The 21,567-nt window shown below is 41.2% G+C and overlaps 1 protein-coding gene across 1 annotated transcript; it reads left to right on the top strand.

The window, feature by feature from the left end:
• The first annotated feature begins 1,355 nt into the window (after positions 1-1,355).
• On the top strand, positions 1,356-21,302 carry ZBTB11 (zinc finger and BTB domain containing 11). Its single transcript, XM_061454437.1, has 11 exons — positions 1,356-1,785; positions 3,997-4,232; positions 4,894-5,125; positions 6,271-7,067; positions 9,432-9,611; positions 10,100-10,336; positions 10,736-10,880; positions 14,599-14,716; positions 15,923-16,081; positions 16,523-16,698; positions 18,073-21,302. Exons 1-11 carry the CDS (start codon positions 1,476-1,478, stop codon positions 18,597-18,599), a joined length of 3,117 nt encoding a protein of 1,038 aa, XP_061310421.1. The 5' UTR covers positions 1,356-1,475; the 3' UTR covers positions 18,600-21,302.
• Positions 21,303-21,567: the final 265 nt, after the last annotated feature.

Genomic DNA, 21,567 nt, shown 5'->3' with positions numbered 1-21,567 from the left:
ATAATTAAGCTTGCAAAGGATCTCCAGAGGTCATCTGGTCCAATGCTTTTCTCAAAGCATGTCAATTTAGATCAGGTTGCTCAGCTGAGTATCCAGCTGAGCCATGAATAACTCCAAAGACAGAGGTTCCACAACCTCTTAGGGCATCCTGTTCTAGTATTTGACAATCACCAGTTTAAAACTAGAGATAAAAACCCCTTAATTTCACGTGTTCTAACCTGTGCCTGTTGACAACAGCTATGTAACTGTGACAAGAATTTGCTTCCACCATCTCTGTAACCTCTGGTGATGTAGCTGTGGACAGCAGCAAGGTCGTCACAAAACCTTCCCTTTTTAAGGCTGAAAAGGCCTGTCTCTCAGCCTCTCTTCATCCCTCGTGCTCTCATCCCTGATAGCCTTTGTACCTTCTGATGGAGTCGCTCCATCCAGTCAGTATCTGTGTACTTGCGGGGGGATTGCAGTACTCCAGAAACCGTCTTGCAAGTACTAAGCACAGAGTCACTGCTGGCTATGCTTCTGGGTGGGTGCAGGCATCCTGTAATTCATGTCTCTCATTGCGGGTGTAAACAAAATCAGGTTGGAATTTGGACAAGGAAAAACAGCAGGTACTCAAAAAGGAGCATACTCGATGCACCGAGATGTACTGCTGTGGCACTCTGCCCATGCTCATGCAGCTGTCACCCGTTGTGCTGCTCCTGAGAAGAGTGCTCATACTACAACGTAAAATCACTCTGATTTTCCCGTCTCTCGTACTCCCAACGCGATTTTGAATCTGCTTGTTTCGGAGCTAGCGCTATAGAAGTATTCACTTAATTGCCCTAGCTCCTGATACCATAGCCATGCCCGCTCTCACAGGTTTTGCCCAGCTCTAAGATGGCCGCCCCTAAGCCTTCCGCCCGGCCTTCTCCTTTTCCCGGTCCCAAGATGGCGGCTTCGTTCCCCCTACCAGCTGCTCCTTCCCTGAGCTCCCGCCCCTTCCCATACACGCGGGATTCTGACCTCACTTCCTGTTGTGCAGCAGCCATTTTGTCTTTCCGTTGCTGCTGCTGCCCGGGCTTCTCACTCCTACCCGCCGCCGCGGGCTGCGAAACTCCAGTTCCTCCCCCCCCGGGCCCGGCTCCTGCCGGACCGGCCTCCCGGCGCCTGGGCGAGGGTCCCGCGGAGGCGCAGGAGGCCCCGATCCTCCGTTCCCTCGGCAGCGCATGATCTTCCCTGCCTCGGGAGACGACCCCGCAGCCCCGCGGAACCCCCGGCGAGTGCCGGCGCTTCTTCCCCTCCACAGGCCCCCCCGCTTGTGAGTGACAGGGGCGCGCCCTGTCCCGTGTGGAGACGCTGCCCCGCAGCCACCTCCGCCCTGGGGGCGAGTGCCTGACCCACCCGCCCAGAGCGCCTTGCCCGTGCCTGGCGGTCAGCGGGAAAACCGGCGCTGAGGTTGCCCCTTTCACTCCCCTGTCCCTGTCTCCCCCTGCCCAGCCATGTCCAGCGAGGAGAGCTACCTGGCCATACTCCGGTACCTGACCAACGAACGGGAACCCTACGCGCCGGGCACGGAGGGCAACGCCAAGCGCAAGATCCGTAAGGCGGCCGCCTGCTACGTGGTGCGCAGCGGGACCTTGTACTACCAGCGGCGGCAGCGGGACCAGCAGCGCTTCACCGAGCTCGAGGTGGTGCTGCAGGCCGAGCGTCGCGCTCGCCTCATCCGCGCCGCGCACCTGGCGCCCGACGGCTCCCACCGCACCCGCCTGCAGACCTGGCAGGGGCTCTCGCAGAAGTACTGGTGGCGAGGTGAGCGGTGGGGGGAGTCCAGCAGAGGCCGGGAGAGGCGGCTGGTGGAACCAGGGTTACTAGGCGCCGGGCTTGTGGAGAGGGATGTCTGAGTGCGCTCCCTATAGGGGACTGTCGCTGTTTGGTGTCTTGAAACGCCTCGTGGTCTGTTGGCTGCGACTGCGAGTCACTCCTAAACAGGAAGGCCTCGCCTCTCTGTATAAATTACACCTTGGTCAGCACATTGTCCTGTGGCTTCTTACTTAGCAGTTTAACTAGGGTGACCTAGTTAATTGAGCTTTTAACCTCGTAATACCTTCTTCCGCTACCGTGTGGATGCTGTGCACGTTTAAATAGCAGGGCATCCAGTGGTGGTTTGTAGCCCTGGCTCTTGTTATATTTGTCGCTTTAGTCCAATGAGAAGCTGAAAAGACAAGACTAATTCTCAGTTGGTACCTGAGCTGTTAGAAATAGTAGTATATGAACAGCAACAATTCCCAATCGGGGCCGTCTTTTGGCTGAGCCAGTGACTTGGTATCTGTATTCCCTGTGGATGTGATGTTCTGCTTTTAGTCTTGTGTATCCATTAAACAAATATCCTGCGTTTCAGTTGCTCGGGGCCCAGTTTCTGTTTGTACTGCTTCTCTTGTTCTGCTTTTTTTTTTTTTTCATCCATCAGTCAGCAAGTCTGTCATTTCAGCTTTAGTTTTAACTATCTTAATTTGAAAGCTTTTTGGTTTAGCTGCAGCCCATCTTTCCTATGCAGATCTCATTGACTTGAAAATCTTCAATTTGAAAAAAGAATTTGGTGTCTGAAAGATATCCATTCTGAATGGTGGCCTCCTTACCTTTATCTGGGTTCTTACTGTCTGCCTAGTATTGGGCTGTTCTAGCATCTACTGTTATCCTGTGCTGGAAAATTCCTAAATGGACCTTGGTATATCTTTTAATCAGAAGAGGGCATTCCATATTCTATATTCTTCATCTTGTGATCTTATTGGCTACCTTTGTTTGCACAACCTGTAGTCTCTTATTTCTCTTGCACTGAAAATACTAAAATTCATTGCCTGCTTTCCGTTCAAATGTTACATTTCTTATCTGTCTCTCATATTAAACACTGATTTGTCTTGCCGTTATAATACTCTTCTGCTACTACTGGACAGTAGCTTGGACCCAGTTATCATCCTGAGATGAATGCCAGTCTGTTGTGTCTGTCTGCCCTGTAATTGGGAAGCAGTGGGCTGGAGTGTGACTCTGTGGCCAGGAAGGGTGTTGAATATGTAAAGACTAGAGATCTTCTGTCCCGAGAACTAGTCCCGGTTTCAGATAAAATCAAAGAAACATAAAAGTGTTTGAAATGGCCATGAATGTCTCTTGGGTTGGAATATCTTATGTTGCCTGAAGTCTGCATTTTCCTGATCCTTATAGAGACATGTATGTAACGATAGTGCATTTCATGCTCTGAAAAGATGTGAGCAGGGCAGCTTTAACTCTGTATGTCAGCCAGGTTTTAGGGCTATGCCACATTTTGAACTACAGAGGCACAGCTGTTGTTATGTATGCTTTTATATTATCCTAGCGAAAAAAAAAAAAGAAAGAATTTGGATTGAAAGCCATACACTAAAAATGCTTTGGTACCTAGAAGAGGACCCTGATCTTAAGAACTATTGAGTATCTAAAATTATTTAGTTTCTCCAGCTAAAGTACTCGTGGGAAATTAATATATTTAAATCCTAAAATCATAAGCAAGCGATTTAAATTGGTGTTAATAATACGTATAATTGCATACAACACAGTTTATTCTAATTTTACAAAAGCCTTTAGGTGAGCCTTCCAGTTCTTGTCCCCTTCAGTAAGGACAAGCTGAGGTACACTTGTGTTGACTAAATGCAGGACTAGGTTACAGCTTTCATTGCCTTGGGATTCTTAGGGTGAATGTGTAAATACAAGTATTTTTTTGAGCCTTAAAATTCTAAGAGTCTGCTTGATACACTGATGTTTTAAATGTCCTATCTGAAACTAACGATGGATTACAGTAGTGACATGCAATAACATACAATGGTGTGAGAGAAGCAAAACTGGTAAAAAGTCAGAGAAGGAGAAGGGTAGGTGACTGATCTGGTTTTTCTCAGTAAGTGTGTAGTACTGTTTTGCTAATCACATATTTAATTTTATGTTTAAGGTAAACGAATGAAAACCAAAACTTAATTAAGCTCCATTAATTTTTCATAGGTATTCTTAAGCAGGTTAAAGATTACATTAAAGAATGCAGCAAGTGCCAGGAAAGGCTAGATCGGTCTAGATCTCTGTCAGATCCTTCTGAAATGCTGGAGGAACTAGGACTGGATGCAAAATCTCAGGAAGACAGTAACGAAACAGATGATGAATTGAGTAATGTGGCGTCAATTCCAGCTGCATCCCCAAAGCCTGTGAAGAAGAAGCCAATAGCAAAGCATGAACTTGTATTTGTAAGTACCATTGTTTACATCTGAATGTATGTAAGATGGTTGTTAATGCGTTCCTAGTCACATACTTATTTTCAATTGTTGTGATAATTTTGTAATAATAAGATGACATAAATTTTGCCAGAGATACTCAGTATGTAGGAAGGGATTACTGGTATATATGAAATTAATTACAGTATGTCACCTTTGGAAAATAAAATCACCCTGACTTCTATTGCGTATAGGACCCAAGGGAAAATGAATGGCAAAAGTAAAAGTAGTAAAGCATCACATACAAGATTCTCATGGAATCTGTATCTGTTCCTTAATAAATGATGCTATATGTATATGTACAATTCCTGTTGATAACTGGGGGTTCATATACATGTAAAGACCTTTGAATCTAGAAACAATTTCAGATTGCAGCATTGAAAATTATGGTCAAAGAACTGTTTGAGTATCCATGTTTTCCCATTTTTCCAGTTGTTTTTTAACTGTGTTTGGAGGGAGGGTAAACCTTGATGCATTTAAAGAAAGAAAATAATGGTAAAGTTAAGCTGTATATTATACAGGCTTGAAATGATTGTACGATTGCAGAAAATAAACCTTTTATGTGTTTCAGTGTGAATGCTTAAAAAGGCACAGTCGAAATGTAATTAAGTTCTCATAATGTTGTTTATGACAGGTTGACAGTAAGGGCCTTGTGAAGCAGTCATCTTCCAGACATTGTCTGTCAGTCTTAAACCAACTGAATCAGCAGAGGCTTTCCAATCAGTTCTGTGATGTGACTCTGCTGATTGAAGGAGAGGAGTACAAAGCTCACAAATCTGTCTTGGCAGCCAGCAGCGAGTACTTCCGAGAGCTCTTCATTGAAAAGGGAGCTGTCACTAGTCATGAAGCTGTAGTGGATCTGTCAGGTGAATTGTTGTGGGTTTTGAAGCTAGAAATCATAATATCCTAAGTAAGGTGTATGGTATTTGATTCAGTCTTTTTTTGAGTGTTCAAGACAGCCACATATTTTATCTTGCCTTTTTCTCTCTTTTAATCTCAAAAGTATTTTGTGTGTGTTTTAATGCTAAAGCGATTACTCTGGTTTTGCAAAATCTGATCTTCCATGTTGGATGGACATTGGGATTTCATCTTAAAATTTCTGAGAAGCTTTGAATTGATTTTTACCTTGCTTAGGTGTGTTTCCTCCTTGTATAGTCACAAACATTAAATAAGGGAACATAGTCAAATGCATGAATACATCAAGAGGGCATCTTGACTAGCTTCTTGGAGAGCTGTTTAGTTGTACAAATACTAAATTGTTTTCTGTGTCTGTGAAACACTATTATACATGTTTCTGCTTATTTCTCAGACCTTCTGGTACCTTCAAGATAGGAGACCATCCTAAAATAAATGTTCTAAAAAGAGCTTTATAGTGATGAAGAATACTGTACAGAACATATGCCTACTGCATTGCTTTTCCATTAGCTTCTTAACTGTGTCTGCATGAACAATAGACATGCATGAACAATAGATATCTAGCATGATTGTCCAAAAGGTACTCCGAATTAAATACCTGATTTACAGTTTACAGAACTGTGGAAAATTATGCCAAGTGCTTGTTTTTAAGCATGTCTATCTATAAATCCGTATCTTTATTTTTCTCATTAGTCTCTTTCTTGTCTTATTTTTCTGCCGCCCAATTGTTACTTGAGTCTTGAGTACTTTCTGAACGTAGCATGTCCAGAAAGACTTAGGTTAAATTAGGGTTATATTGTGGCTCTCCCAGCATCTTGAAACACTCTTCTAGAGAATTTATAGAACCTCCGTTCTACTTATTGGAAAAGTTGTTTAAGCTTACTTCCACATAGAAAATACACAACGAGGATGCTTTTGTGTAAATTACTATTAATTGAGTCCCAGTGGAGAGGCTTCAGTGTTACTTGCAAGGCTGTTTCGCTCTAAATTTCATCTTAACCATATCGAAGATGAATTGTTGTATCGTTCGTGGGATATTTTGATGTAATTCAGGGTCATCAGTGTTTGTTCTAATCTCTTGTTTTATTCCTTGTAGGGTTCTGCAAGTCCAGTTTCCTGCCTCTTTTGGAATTTGCTTATACTTCAGAACTAACCTTTGACTTCTGTAGTATGGCAGAAGTCGCCATGCTTGCCCGGCACCTATTCATGTCAGAAGTCCTCGAAATTTGTGAAAACGTGCACAAACAGATGGAAGAGAAGCAAATTACAGTGTACCAAAAGGGAGATATTCAAACAGTAGAGTCAATGCAAAATTTAGCAGAGCACACTGAAGTTGAAATGCAGCCCGTGGACAGTGCTGAGCAACCTGAGCTCACAGCCAGTGGGGTGCCAGTAGCTGTGAACAGAGCTTATTCCCCTGCTGGGACAGAGAAGGCAGCAGCACCCCAGCCTGACCTCCTGCCCCCAGACCCTGCAAAGGCCACTCCAGATGATCTTCCAAAGCCTGTGGAGCAGTGTGAAACACCTGAAAATTATGTCAAGATACAGCTGCTGGAGAGCATTGCAAACAGCGCCGTGTCTGTTGTAGAGGTGGAGCCATTGGCTGCGGAAGTCATGGACACACAAAGTCAAATGGAAATCGAGACAGATCAAAATGAAAGTGGTAAAGCAAATGTGGCTTCTGAAGACTCCTCAGAAACACTCAAGCAGACATGTGGCAGTCAAAGCAAAGAGCAGAGCATCTCAGATTTGCAACCAGAAAGCCAAGATGATACTTACAAAAGCAAGCTACGTCAGCGTTCTGTTAGTGAAGGGGGCTATATCAGATTGCATAAAGGAATTGAAAAGAAACTCCAGAATAGAAAGGCAAATCCTAAATCTGCAATACAGCAGGTATTCTGTCTGTTTTCAGGCCTTTGTTTCAAAACCAGTCTGAAAGGACTTTGCTGTTTCCAGGCACTGTCTGGGAAATGTTTTTCTTTATTGAGCAATTATCATTACTAAAAAACTAAAGTAACTTCCAAGATGTGACAGTTTTGCAAAACAAGAAGAACCCTAAACCAGACCAAACATTGGCGCCAAAATTCTTTCCATATTAAAAATCTTTAGAATGCTTAGTGACCTTAGCCCAGCTTCAGTATTTTCCCACAGTTTGGTTGGACAGAAGGTGTATCTTCTCCCTAAAATTCTTCAATGATTTGGAAATTTAATTCTTAATTAGCATGTGCGTATGTCAGTTGTAGACAAATGTATTTACCTATTAGAAAAATGAGGCCTATTAGAAAAATAGACCTGTGAGTTCTATTAAGACTTGAAAACAGAGCATTGGGAATGAAAAATGGGACATCCTAATTAGATCTTAAAACATAGCTATGAGTCACATTAATGTAGTCCTTTGGATTGTGGTCAGTTAAAAAACGTTCAGTGAGCACTGATATTAGAAACTCTAGCACTTGGACATATTAAGTGTTTAGTAATTGAACTAGTTTTTTTCTGGGGGGAAGAAGGGTGGGTTTGTTGTTAATTTGGGGGTTTTTAAATTAAGTGGTGGTCTTAGTCTTTTCCTTTCAGGAGTTTTTCCTTTTCTAGTGCCAATGAGCAGCTGACATCTCACTGAGCGTTAACACATCCACTTTTGTGACAGTGCCTTTTGTCTTACTGCATGTCAGCTGAATTTCTAAATCTGAAGTGTTAATTTCCAGGGGTGTTCTGTGAGACACTTACATACTAGAGCCACTAGTCCCCACCAGGGGGATAGTTCTTTATCATTACAACAGCCTTGTGAATATAAATTGTAGCATTAGTCTACTTTCACAGATGGACAAGTTAAAACCCAGATGTTAAAATGAGCACAAGCAAAATAGTTGAGCGACCTATATCCAATGGTTGGAGAAGGATGAAGTTTTTTCCTGTTTTGGGAGAGGGAATGTCTACCTTAACCTCCTGTTAACTTTGCGGTTTTTAAATCTGACCGCTCGACAGATGAGGTCTGCAGACAGTGGCTGCCTATGAAAAAAAAAAGAAATTGATTTACCTAATTGCTCAAAATTAGGAACTTGGGACTAGGTTTCTGCTTTCCTAACTTATTTTATAGCTCTTAACATTTTTGTCTCATGTAGCCCTCAACTTCCCCTCCATGGCGCTGGATGTCATATAAGTACTGGGAGATGCTCCCAGTTTTGGTGCTGGGAGAATAACAGGAAAGAGGCTGTAGGAAAAATGCTGCTAACTTCTGAATTATAGTAATTGCAGTTGGCATGGAGATATTTGGGATGAAATATGCTTTGTATGAACAGATTATTTTCCAAGCTCTTACTAATCATCTAGTAAAAAAAAACTTATTCTGCGGCTTCACAATTTAGCAAGTTTGTATCAGTTTTCAGAGCAACAGCAAAATTAAAGAAATTAAGATGTTGCCCCTGTGTTAAGTTTCAGTTTGGCTTTGAGATACATGGAAGGGCTGAAGGGCTAGAATGTTTGCAAAAACTGTTAGATATCTCACTTGTTGAGAGAACAGGAAGAGGAAATGAGGATACTTGTACTTTTTTCCCTTGCCTTGTTCTCAGAAACCTGAAGGGAAGATACCTGATGCAGGAAATTTCAGCCTGGTCAATTACAGTTTGACTTTTAAAGAAGTCGACAGCAAATTTCTACAAAGGAAAGCAAGATTAACAGCTCCAGGTAGCACTGACAATACTGCCTAATAAACCCACAAACCAGTAGTAAAGCTGTGATGCTCTAAACTAAAAAGAACTTTGCTTAAATACTGCACTTTTCTTACAGGTTCTTAATAACTCAGTTTTTGCTGGCTGGTAAAAATTAATTAGGCCACGTTTTTTAATCTGATGACTTTTGTAGTAAAGCAAATGTAGATGCTGAAAAGGGAAAGTTTAGGAAAGGGTTGGAAAAGTTTGATAGATAACATTGTGACAGTACTTTGTAGTAAATCTGTAACTTAGCTGTCACTTAGCAGTTACTCAGGGATGAATAGTTAGTTATCTGTGAACAGTAGGTCATTGTCTGCCTATAATTATAATCAGTTTATGGTTTCAAAACAAGACCAACTTTTCACCCACCATGAGATCTGTAGTTCTGCGTGAACTTAAACAGGGTAACTTTCTAGCAACTAAGTAAACTGAGCAAAACCAGATGCAGTTATAGTAACACACAGAAACATCAGCATTCAGTACCAATTTGCAGAGAAAGTATGAAATAGTGTAATAAAGTTCCTTCAGGGGTTATGTTTTTCCAACTTAGGTTGCCATGAAGCTGGTACAAAGAGGGAAAAAAATGAAACAGCCCAAAAGAGACACCATGGAAAATAATGAAGTAGAAGCTCAGCACAGATGCTCAGAGTGTGGAATGGTGTTCCAGCGGCGCTATGCACTTATAATGCACACACTGAAACATGAAAGAGCTAAAGATTATAAATGTCCAGTAAGTTGAAGGTTTCTTGTTTATAAACCTCCCTCTTCATGAAAATTCATTCAGTAACAACATTAGTAATTATTTTTCTTATATTGTTTTGATACCTGTATTTATTTTCCTCACAGATTTCAGGGACAAATGTGGCCGTGATCTGCATGGGGTGGGGTAAAATGTGGTGCAGCCAGATGGCCTCACAGCACCGTATGATGTGGGAGTATACTTGCTGCTCAAGACAGTGCTGGTGTGGGCATTACTTTTAACCTTACCAATAAATATACAATTGTGTTTAGATTAGCCTAGAAGTTAGCCTCCCTGGGAAGCAATCAGTGGTTCTGTCAGTAGCCATTACAACTATTAATTAACCTGAGATAAAATGCCAGTTGGAGTCAGGTCATAGGCCTAGCTAATTGTGTTAATATACTTAAAACCTTTGAATACCTTTTTTAATAATTTTTGAATATTATATGTGAAGTAAAGTTGTAATATTTTCTTCACAGTTGTGCAAGAAAGAATTCCAGTACGGTGCCTCACTGCGAGCACATCTTGTCCGGCACACTCGGAAGACTGAAGTGAACACTTCTGCTTCCAGTGCAGAAGAGACAGGCGCGTCTTCTGTGAAAGGGAGAACTAAACGGGAGTTTATATGTGATATATGTGGGAGAACTCTACCTAAGCTCTATTCTCTCAGAATACATATGCTCAAACATACAGGTGTAAAACCACATGCATGCAAGGTAATGAGAAAGTCCTTTTACTCTCTGATCAGATTAGTAATGTTTTCTTGCTATTTTAGTATTGACACCATGTCCTAAAATTTAGATTAATTTAGATAACTTCAGAATGCATTCCTGATAAAAATTCGTGTAGTCCAAGAGTGAGAAAACTAGAATGAAATTGAATCAAGAAAGTTCATACTTCTGTATCTAGAAGAGTGTCTGCAAAATCTGGTGCAAAATCATAGGTTTGGATGTCCTGATTCCCAAGAAATACAGGATGTTTTGTTGTGTTTAAACACCTATTACAAAATATGTTTGTTTGGTTTGGGGATTTTTTGGGGTGTTGTTTTTTTTTTTTGTCATCCTATTTCACTGGATATGGATTTTTTTTTTTGATTTTTTTTTTTTTTTTTTTAGGTTTGTGGAAAGACCTTTACATATAAGCATGGATTAAAAATGCACTTGGCTCTCCATGAAGTACAGAAACAGTTCAAGTGCGACTTGTGTGAAAAGTCTTTTGTCACAAAAAGAAGTCTTCAGGAGCACATGAGCATTCACACAGGTAAGTGATGGGAAAGAAGACCCTTCTACTTTGGTTGGCTATTGCATGCTGCTGAACATTAACAGTGCTCTTCAGTGACAAAGGAACTGTTTGAAAAAATAAATAGTAGTTTCTCCTTTTTCTTTACTGTTCAGACAGCTGAAATAAAGGTAAGTGGTCATGTTACATTTGTTTTCTGGCTTATTTTACCTTAGCTTAATGTTATTATGCAGATGTTCTACACAAGAACAGGGAATCATGGTTGGTCTGTCCCTATGTTTTTATGTACATATTAAATGCCTCTGTCATTTCAATCAGACAAAGATAGGCAACAGGCTGGAATATTCTCGGGCACTTAGTTTCAGCCTATCCTTTCAGAGGAAAACATGCCAAGTTTAATCTCTCAGAATCTCCATATATATTTTTATGAGATTTCCTGTACTAATACTGACATTTTATCAAACCTGGTACCTTGAAAGATCTTAACATGTGAAAGATGACAGTAATTTAATACAAGCAGAGTTTTGAAATTGTAATATGTAGGAAATGTCTTTGTTTCTTGCTTCTGTGAGTTGGGCAGAATTAACAGTAAGAGACTTTTTGTTAAGATAATTTGTTCCAGAAATGAAGGAATTTATACTAGTACTTAGCATTTGGAAACGGATGAGTTGTAGCAGAAAACTTTTAAGGTGGTGTGCCACAAATTCAGGATGCAGGCCATCCGTAACCAATACTGCGTTGCTGGAGAAGTTGCATATTATATGAACACAGGCAGTTGGTTTTTTTTCCACACAAGAGGGCATTTTTTTAGGCTGTTCACACTCCTTGAGCAATTAGGTAGCTGCAGTGTTGTACCTGTAGTTAAAAATGCGCAATAAAGTAATTGCCTGTAGTATGGGCAGCAAATGAGGAATTAGAGATGTGTGCATGTCTATGGGGGATAAGATATGATAGGTATCACAGAAATATGGTGGGATGGCTCCTATGACTGGAGTGTTGGAAGGGAAGGTTACAGGCTCTTTAGAAAAGCCAGGCCCAGAAGATGGGGAGGGGGAGTTGCTATTTATGTTAGGGATAGGCTGGAGAGTATGGAACTCTGTCTGGGGACAGGTGAGCAGTCAACAGAGAGCTTGTGGGTCAGGGTTAAAAGGAGAACAGCTATGGGAGACATTACTGTGGGGATCTGTTACAGACCACCTGATTAAGAGGACTCTGTGAATGAAGCGCTCTATACACAGATAGGAACAGCCTCACAGTCGCAGGCCTTTGTCCTCATGGGGGACTTCAGCCATCCTGATATCTGTTGGAGTGATGGTACGGCCCAGCACAAGCAATCCAGGAGGTTCCTCGATTGTCCGAAAGACAACTTCCTTCTTCAAGTAATGGAGGAGCCAACAAGGAGAGGTGCCATGCTTGACCAGCTGGAGGCGCTCACCAACAGGGAAGGGCTGGTTGGAAATGTGATGCTCCAGGGCAGCCTTGGATGCAGCGATCACGAGATGGTCAAATTTGAGATCCTCAGGACAGTGAGAAGAGCGTGCAGCAAGCTCACTGCCCTGGACTTCAAGAGAGCAGACTTTGGCCTCTTCAGGAACCTGCTTAGTAAGGTCCCATGGGATATAGCCCTAGAGGGCAGGGGGGCCCAAGGCTGTTGGTTGATATTCAAGGATCACCTGCTACAAGCTCAGGAGTGTTGCATCCCAACTAGAAGGAAGAGCAGCAGGAGGGCCAGGAGACCTCCTTGAATGGATAAAGAGCTGCTGAGGAAACTTTGAGGGGAAAACAGAGGCTTCTAAAAGGTGGAAGAAAGGACAGGCAGCCTGGGAAGAATGCAGGGATGTTGTCCGGGAAACTAGGGACCAGGTTAGGAAAGCTAAGGCCCAGCTAGAATTAAACTTGGCTAGGGACGTTAAGGATAACAGGAAGGGATTCTATAGGTATGTCGCAAATAAAAGACCGACTAGAGACAATGTCGGCCCCCTCCAGAAGCTATAGAGAGAAATGGCTGCCCTGGATTTGGAGAAGGCGGAGGTTCCTAATGACTTCTTTTCCCCAGTCTTCACTGGCAGAGGCTCTGACCACACCACCCAAGTCTTGGAAGGGAGATGCAGGGACTGTGAGAGTGAAGACCTTAAGCCCACTGTAGGTGAGCATCTGGTTCTAGACCATCTTAAGAACCTGAATGTGCACAAGTCCATGGGACTTGATGAAATCCATCTGTGGGTCCTGAATGAGCTGGCAAATGAAGTTACTAAACCACTGTCCATTGAAAAATTATGGCAGTCAGGTGAAATTCCCGATGATGGGGAAAAAGGGAAATATAACCCCCATTTTCAAGAAGGGGAAAATGGATGACCCAGGGAACTACAGACCAGTCAGTCTCACCTCTGTGCCTGGCAAAATCTTGGAGCACATTCTCCTGGAAGTCAAGCTAAGGCACATGAAAAACAACAAGGTGCTTGGTGACAACCAGCATGGCTTCACTAAGGGGAAATCCTGTCTGACCAATTTGGTGGTTCTGTGAAGAGGCTACGGAACTGATGGACAGGGGTAGAGCAGTTGATGTCATCTACCTGGACTTGTGTAAAGCGTTTGACACTGTCCCACATGACATCCTTGTCTCTAAATTGGAGAGACATCAATTTGATGGATGGATCCACTCGGTGGATAAAGAACTGGCTGGATGGCCGCACACGAAGAGTTGTGGTCAATGGCTCAATGTCCAGCTGGAGACCAGTAATGAGTGGTGTCCCTCGGGGATCGGTGTTGGGACCGGTCTTGTTCAACATCTTTGTCAGTGACATGGACAGTGGGATTGAGTGTGCCCTCAGCAAGTTTGCCAATGACACCAAGCTGTGTGGTTCGGTTGATATGCTGGAGGGAAGGAATGCCATCCAGAGGGACCTTGACACGCTTGTGCGGTGGGCTGATGCCAACCTTATGAAGTTTAACCATGCCAAGTGCAAGGTCCTACACCTGGGTCAGAGCAATCCCAGGCACAGCTACAGGTTGGGCAGAGAAGAGATTCAGAGCAGCCCTGTGGAGAAGGACTTGGGGGTGTTGGTTGATGAGAAAATGAACATGAGCTGGCAGTGTGCGCTTGCAGCCCAGAATCATATCCTGGGCTGCATCAAAAGGAGTGTGACCAGCAGGTCTAAGGAGGTGATCCTGCCCCTCTGCTCTCGTGAGACCTCACTTGGAATATTGTGTGCGGTTCTGGTGCTCTGAACATAAAAAATGACATGGAACTGTTGGAACAAGTCCAGAGAAGGGCCACGAGGATGATCAGGGGACTGGAGCAGTACAAGGGGTAACGGGTTAAAACTTAAAACAGGGGAAGTTTAGATTGGCTATAAGGAAGAAGTTCTTTACTGTGTGTTGAGGCACTGGAATGAGTTGCCCAAGGAGGTTGTGAATGCTCCATCCCTGGCTGTGTTCAAGGCCAGGTTGGTATTCAACCCCCTCCATGGCAGGGGGAATGGAACTTAAGGTCCTTTCCAACCCTAATGATTCTGTGATTCTATGATTCTAATTTACAGGTGCTGCTTCCCCCTCTATGTATTACATTGGCACATGCAAAATGCACTTAAAAATTCCATATGTGTGTAAGTAAACCAATATATCTTTGTAACACAGGTACTTAGAGAAATTATATGAGAAGAAGAAAAAACAGTCTCGCAAAGCACTCTGAGGATATGGAGGCCTGGCTTTTTAACGTGTTTTGTTTTGTTTTTGTTAGGCGAATCCAAGTATCTTTGCTCCATCTGTGGAAAATCTTTTCACAGGGCATCAGGACTCAGTAAACATATAAAGAAACACCAGCCAAAGCCTGAAGTTCGTGGATATCAGTGTACTCAGTAAGTTGGTTGGTGGTATTTTTGGTGGGTTATTTTTTTCTTGCCATTAATGATCCCAGTAATGTTAAAGATTAAAGTGGCTCCTTGTTGTAGCATGAAAGTGTTCACTGGGCTGGAATAAGACTTTTGAAGCATAATATAAAAAAAATTCACTTTTGTTAGTACATGAACTGGAAAGGAAAAGCCTTTTTTTTAAAACTGTTACCTAGCTCTAGTTTCATACACTTGTTTTCTACTGAGTGTGTTTGCACTTGTAGCTGTAATCAGTCGTGATGTGATTTTAGAGCTCCTGTGTTGGACAGATAGGTAGGTAAGGTCATAGGCATTGCAAGAAGGGTTCTTGCCACCTTTTAATGTGATAGCTGGTTTCAGTTTAATTTGAAAATTTCCTGTGCAATCTAGATAATATGCAATTTACACTTGTTTAGTGAACAGCATAAATTAAGACTCACTGACAACTGCAGTTAGCTTGATCATAAATGCATCCACCAGTGCTATATGGTACTATGTGATGAACAGGTGCAGATGGTGAGGCAAAGACATCTGAAGAACAGAATCCCTTTCAAAGGGAGAAAGCATGTCTTTAATTTGACTGACCTCTGTAGTTTCCATACGAAGATGAGCTAGTGATTTGTAATTTCACATAGTTGTACTATGTCAAGGTAGAAATGAAGGAAAACTAGTTCACCTGGATTTAGATGTATGCAAGCAGCAAGCTAAAGAATGAGTATCACTAGTTTTGGATGCTTGCTTGTAGGATTCTGAGTTTGATTTTTCATTTCTAAAAAAAACTTTTGAGCATTTCAAACAACAGATCCCAATTATCTTTATCAATAATTAATCCTCACTGGTTAAGGGAAGAAACAGCTGCTACCATAGGATCTTATGAGGACCGTATAATACAAATTTCTGATGTCTTCCAGTTGGTTTGCCTTTCATTATTCCTCATAAAAATAACAAGAAGAATATAGTTACCTGTAACAGACAAAAGCGTTTCGGGAGTCCTCAAGTTATATGCTAGACTTTCAGATAAGCTGCTGTTCCTTTTAATTTTCCATAGTTTGGAAAGAGATCGTGCTGATGATGCAATCATTGTTGTCTTCTCAATGGCTTCAGTTGCCATTAAAGAAGAGGGTTCCGGTGCCTTTGAAATCAGGATCACCAAGATCTATCTTATATAGGATGCTAAAACCTTTACTGTTACAGGTGTGAAAAGAGTTTCTATGAAGCCCGAGATCTTCGGCAGCATATGAACAAACACTTAGGTGTGAAGCCATTTCAGTGCCAGTTCTGTGGAAAATGTTACAGCTGGAAGAAAGACTGGTATTCTCATGTCAAGTCTCATTCTGTCACAGACCCTTATAGGTAAGAGAAAATTCATTTAACAATGTTAAGTTGTTATACAGAACTACAGCCAGTCAACAAGGAACTTCTAGTCCTTTGTTAAAGTACCAATTGATTGATGTTGACTGGGGTCTTGAGTACTTGAGAATGGATGGGTGACTTCAGATAGTGTGGTCCAACTATTAACCTGCTGGTACAGTCCTAGAACTAATACATACGAAATTGTAAGAGAGTAAATATAATTAAGTTAGAAATGCTTTATATGTGATCTCACTTTTCTAGAATGGTAAGTAGAAGCTTTGTGGCTGTAGCTCCATCCAGCAAGATTATTTCTGATTACAGAACATAATTTAGTGGGACAGTGTTCCCATAAAACTTTGTCTACTGTAATTAAAGTGCATTTTAAAAAGCGTAACATAAGCATAGCATAATGGTTTCAATAGATTTCTCAACACTTTTTAGGTGTAATATATGTGGTAAAGAATTTTATGAGAAAGCTTTGTACAGAAGACATGTAAAGAAAGCCACACATGGTAAAAAAGGAAGAGCAAAACAAAATCTGGAACGAGTTTGTGAGCATTGTGGAAGAAAATTCACGCAGCTCCGGGAATATAGGAGACACATGAACAATCATGAAGGTATGTAGAAAACAAATAGCCATGACATCCCCCAATCCCTGAAAACACGGAGAAAGGGGTAATTGTTTCTTGTAGTCTATGTATGTCTTGTGTTGCAAGAAGCTTGGAAGTTTGAACAGATTTAAAGCAGTTCTAACAGTTTTATGCTTATCCTGGTTAGTTAGCTTGCTTCCAGTGATTCCCAGAAGTTGGGATCTTTCTAAAGCTGCAGTTGCACACAGGGACAGTGACAATTTGTCCTTCTTAGAACTTTTAAGAGGGACTGTTTTAGAAGTGATTAAAGGATGTATATCTGGCAAAGAATTGGATGAGTAAAACGTTCCCCAGTTTAAAAGGTGCATATAGCTAATAAAATATTCTTCAAACAGCAGCATGATTGGCCTGAATTTAACAAAAGGACCACTGTTGGAAATTGGCCAACTTCTTGATTTATAAGAAGCAGCAAACTATGTGATGTTTGGGGAAAATATGAAAACACTTGATAATTAAAAAAAAAAAAAAGTGTGCATTTTTACTTTAGATGTGAAGTATGATATTTGAGTATTTGGTTGTTCCAGCTGTGTTGGAAGTCTAGATACACTCCCATCTCAGGGGAAAAAAACCCCACTTTTATGAAGCATGTGTCCTTTTAAGGAGCTGTTATGAGTAAATCTAATAGCTGTCTTGCTATTGAAATAGAGATTTTGTGTTTGTTCATAAACAGAGAGTGTCCTGTAATAGATACCTAGCCTAAGTCCACAGTAACTGTTATAGAGGAAAAGCTATCACTGAAATAGTTTGTCACCACCCACATGCCTCGTTAGATACTGCAGACCACAGAGCTCAGACCTGATAAGGGAGAATAAAATGATACAAGTATCAGGTGCAGTATCTGAACATACGTGCTGTGGAGGAGGAGGGGAAAAAACTGTAGGTGGAAATAACTAAAATAAGTGCTGGTGTTTGATGAGAGGTTATAGAAACATTTCTAGTCACCTTTTGGTTCTGTAAATCTAAGTGCCAAATTCCATGAAGTAAAACATGATTTCAGAAAGCCATCACTGGCAAAAAATAACTAGAATTTCATTAAGTGGTATGCACTTAAAATAGGTGAGAAGCTGCACTAAGAAGAATTTTGAAAAGAGAAAATTTTTAGAAGTAAAAGGTTAGATTGAGCAGAGCACTTGTGGAAAATTTTTCCACTGAATGTAAGATTTTGTGCTTGCATTATATTGTAGCATAGAAATGGCAAACAAGTTCTCCTGCTTACATGGAAAAAGTGAAAGGATTTCTTCTATCCTTTTATACTGCTGTTTTCCTGTTGCTTCTTATCAACACTCATGTTTTTATGAACTCCTGACAGTGGGCTTTTCCTTGCTTTCCCTTTGAGAGCAGGTGTGAAGCCATTTGAATGTCTCACCTGTGGAGTAGCCTGGGCAGATGCGCGTTCACTGAAGCGCCACGTGAGGACACATACCGGGGAGCGACCGTATGTCTGCCCAGTGTGCAATGAAGCTTACATTGATGCCCGGACACTACGGAAGCACATGACCAAGTTTCACAGGGACTATGTACCCTGCAAAATCATGCTGGAAAAAGATACTCTTCAGTTTCATAACCAGGGGACACAGGTGGAGCACGCCATCAGCATTTTGGCAGCAGACATGCAGGAACGAGAAACCGAGATCAGTGTTGGTGGTAGTGAGATTGAGACTGTGGTAGTGACAGGAGAGACACTGGAAGCCATCGAAGCAGTTGCAGCTACTGAGGAATGCACATCAGTCTCTACTCTTTCTGACCAAAGCATCATGCAGGTGGTAAATTATGTATTAGCACAACAGCAAGGACAGAAAATGGCTGAAGTGATGCAGGGCATCGAAACTGTAGAAGTGGAAGTGGCCCATGTTACAAAGACAGACTGAATATAGTGTACAAGAGAGCAAAGAAGGGTGAGGTCTTACGATCTGTGAGAGCCAAGTATTTAACTGGTTATCCAAGGCTTACCATGAGGCCTGTTTTCAAATGGTTAATCCCCAGTGCTGAACATCTTGGTGATGAAATACTGCACCATGGGGAAAATGTTAAGATGCTTCAGTGTGAGCCAAGGCTCGGAAAGCTAGGATTTCTATACTGGCTGTAAGTATGAAAATAAAAATAATGTTTTCTGTGTCATGGACTAAGTATTGTGCTGAAACTTTTAAAAAATGAAAAAAACATTTAAAGAGCCTGCACTAAATATTAGAAATGCACAGTTACTGGTGTCTTTTTTTTCTACTTCTGTTTTTATGTGCATTTCATCAAGTTTGTGAGCATATTGCCTGTACTGGATGCTGTCTGTTTACTCCCCAAGACACAGGGATGGCAGAATGCTTCATGCAGTGTGAGCTTCATGCAATATACAGAAAACCCGAGGCTTTCCTTTGGGTAGATGCACCAGTGGCAGTGTGAATTCCATTTTTTAAGAACTTATTTAAATTCCAGGTTGTGGGTGGCAGGTCCAAGGTTCAGTATGACGTTTTGCAGATAATGGGCAGGGGTCTACTGAAACCTGAGGAAGTGGTTTTCTGGGACAGACTCTGAGTTTCCATTGACCAGAGGACAGCCCGCTGCAGCAACACTGCTTAGAGAAGTGAACTGCTTTTTATTTGTGAGCAAGGTACTTACACTTCAGCCTCTGTGCATAACCATGTTCAGTTTAATGACACCTGGTTGCATAAACAAAATTATCATCTGCATTGTTGTAGGTATCCAGAGGATACAATCTAATGATGGATGTTTCTGATTTTGCATTATATTTAATATAGAGACTCTCAAATTAAAAAGATCTAATGGTTCCTACCTGGACTTCTTTGGTATATTTATATTCACATCTTGTATTGAAAGGAGGACCCCTGCTAATTCCCAAATGGAACATGTAGCAATATCAGGATAGAGAACTATGAAAATGCTAATATGGGATAAAAATCCAATTTGTCTCAAAATTACCAGTGTCCAGAAGACCTTATTGCTGCTGCTGTAAGAAAATACTTCTAGGACAAGCTAATTACCCAGTGCTACATCACATAGAGGGAAAAATTCTCACGGGGTGTTCCTGTGAGTAAGCATGAATCACAGCCTTGCTTGGCCCAAGTTTAAATGCCCCTGATATAATACCACAAACAGTGCATATCTAAATCTGTACAAGGTGTGTATTCCTTCATAGCTGGTTGCTTGGGTGTTTATGCAAGCAGCATATCTGTCAGGGTAACTGAAGGTGCTATGCACATGAACAAACAAGTGTATTTTTTAACTTGTTCTTAGTCTGTAGTATTATCAGATGTTTTGCAGCTTTGACAGCAGCAAGGTACCCAAGGAGCCAGAAGCCTGTGATACTGTAGGATGAACATGCATATAACTGTTCTACCCATGAAATGGATCCACTGAGCAAAAGTGAAGCAAACCCTATGAGGAAGCAACCGCCTCATTTGAATTAATATTTCTACCTTTCATGTAACTATTTCAGTACCTGTCTACTAAGTTACAGAAGGGACTGTACTTTTTATACTTTGCAAGCATGTAGATAAGCAGTTGTTGAAAACTTTTTAAGCAATATGCAGCTGGAGTTCCTGTCTGGAGTCCAAATTAATCTGTAGATGACCATTTCAAAGGTCACGGTCTTCCTGCAGGGAAGTAGTTATTTATGCATCCTGCAGCCCTTGACAATTGTGTTCTTTTCTAATTACCTAATGGAGTAAAATTAAAATGATTAATGATAAAATACAAATACTGCTAGCTCTGACTCTTGAATTTTTGTATGCACAAGAATCTGGAGACAGCCATCCTGCTTAAATTAAACTACTGCCATTATGATGAAAATATTTAAAAGAGCACTAGGTAAACTTCAAAGCTTACTTCAGTGTTTGTATCTTACAAATAATTATGTATTACTGAAGTGAGGAAATGTTCAAGGAAAAAGAGCTGTAAATAGTGCTGGAACATTATTTGTGTATTTACTGTGTTACCTTACAAAAGGAATATTACCGGCACCTTAATGGAATTTTTGGTGCGTTTATTTATTTGCCCAACCTATGGAAGAAGCTGAAGTGAATCTGAATTTCACAATCTTGTTTACCTACTGTAAAAAAGCTTTTTTAACTGATGTGATGGCCTGCCATTTGACAACTATAATAACAATAACTAACCAAACAAATCACAACTAATCTTGTTTCCTAAGCAAGACTCAGCCAGGAATGTCAAAGCTGACTGTTGTGGCACTCCTTTCCTAGCACAGTGTGCCTTACCCTTTCAGAACAGCACGGGGTAAGTAGGGAGTGTCGCTCTTCACTTTGCTGTTCCCATCCGTGTGAAGTTGCCTTATGTTTTCCTTTGAACTTCAGCTCGTAAATTAAGATATTCACTACTCTTCTGCAATCTCTCTGAAGTCAGGCTGCAAATACGCAATTAATATTATTTAATTTTGTTAAAAAACAATAAAGTTCATGTGAAATGTCCATTTATAAAGTATTCCTGGTGAATTCCTGTACATAATGAATTTGATTTGTACATTCTGCTGTTTTTATTTAGTGTTAGATGTATAAAGTTATGGTTATTTCTAAGTCATTAAATAAATTGAGCTTTGCCAGGAATTACTCTTTCAAGCAATTTTTTTTTGATAGGAAAAGAGTGTTACAAAATTATTTACTTCTCAAGTATTTACCTAGATAATGTCTGGTCTGAACAGGTATAGTAACACCTGCTTTTCAATTTTTGCTTAAGGCTCAAACCATTAACTTGTATGAGGAAAGGAAACCTGCTGCCCTCCTAAATTGTATCAGACCATGGCTATACAAGAGCATGATGTTAACCAAACACATCCTGAAATCACTTTGGCTGCCAGACCTTTTAGTGGAT

This window comes from Pezoporus flaviventris, unplaced genomic scaffold (assembly GCF_033815535.1).
Source record: "Pezoporus flaviventris isolate CSIRO_AGI_PZ_B2104156 unplaced genomic scaffold, CSIRO_AGI_Pfla_v1 ptg000015l, whole genome shotgun sequence".
NCBI lineage: Eukaryota > Metazoa > Chordata > Aves > Psittaciformes > Psittacidae > Pezoporus > Pezoporus flaviventris.
Note: the sequence above shows the minus strand (reverse complement) of the source record. Positions and strands in the feature narration are given on the sequence as shown.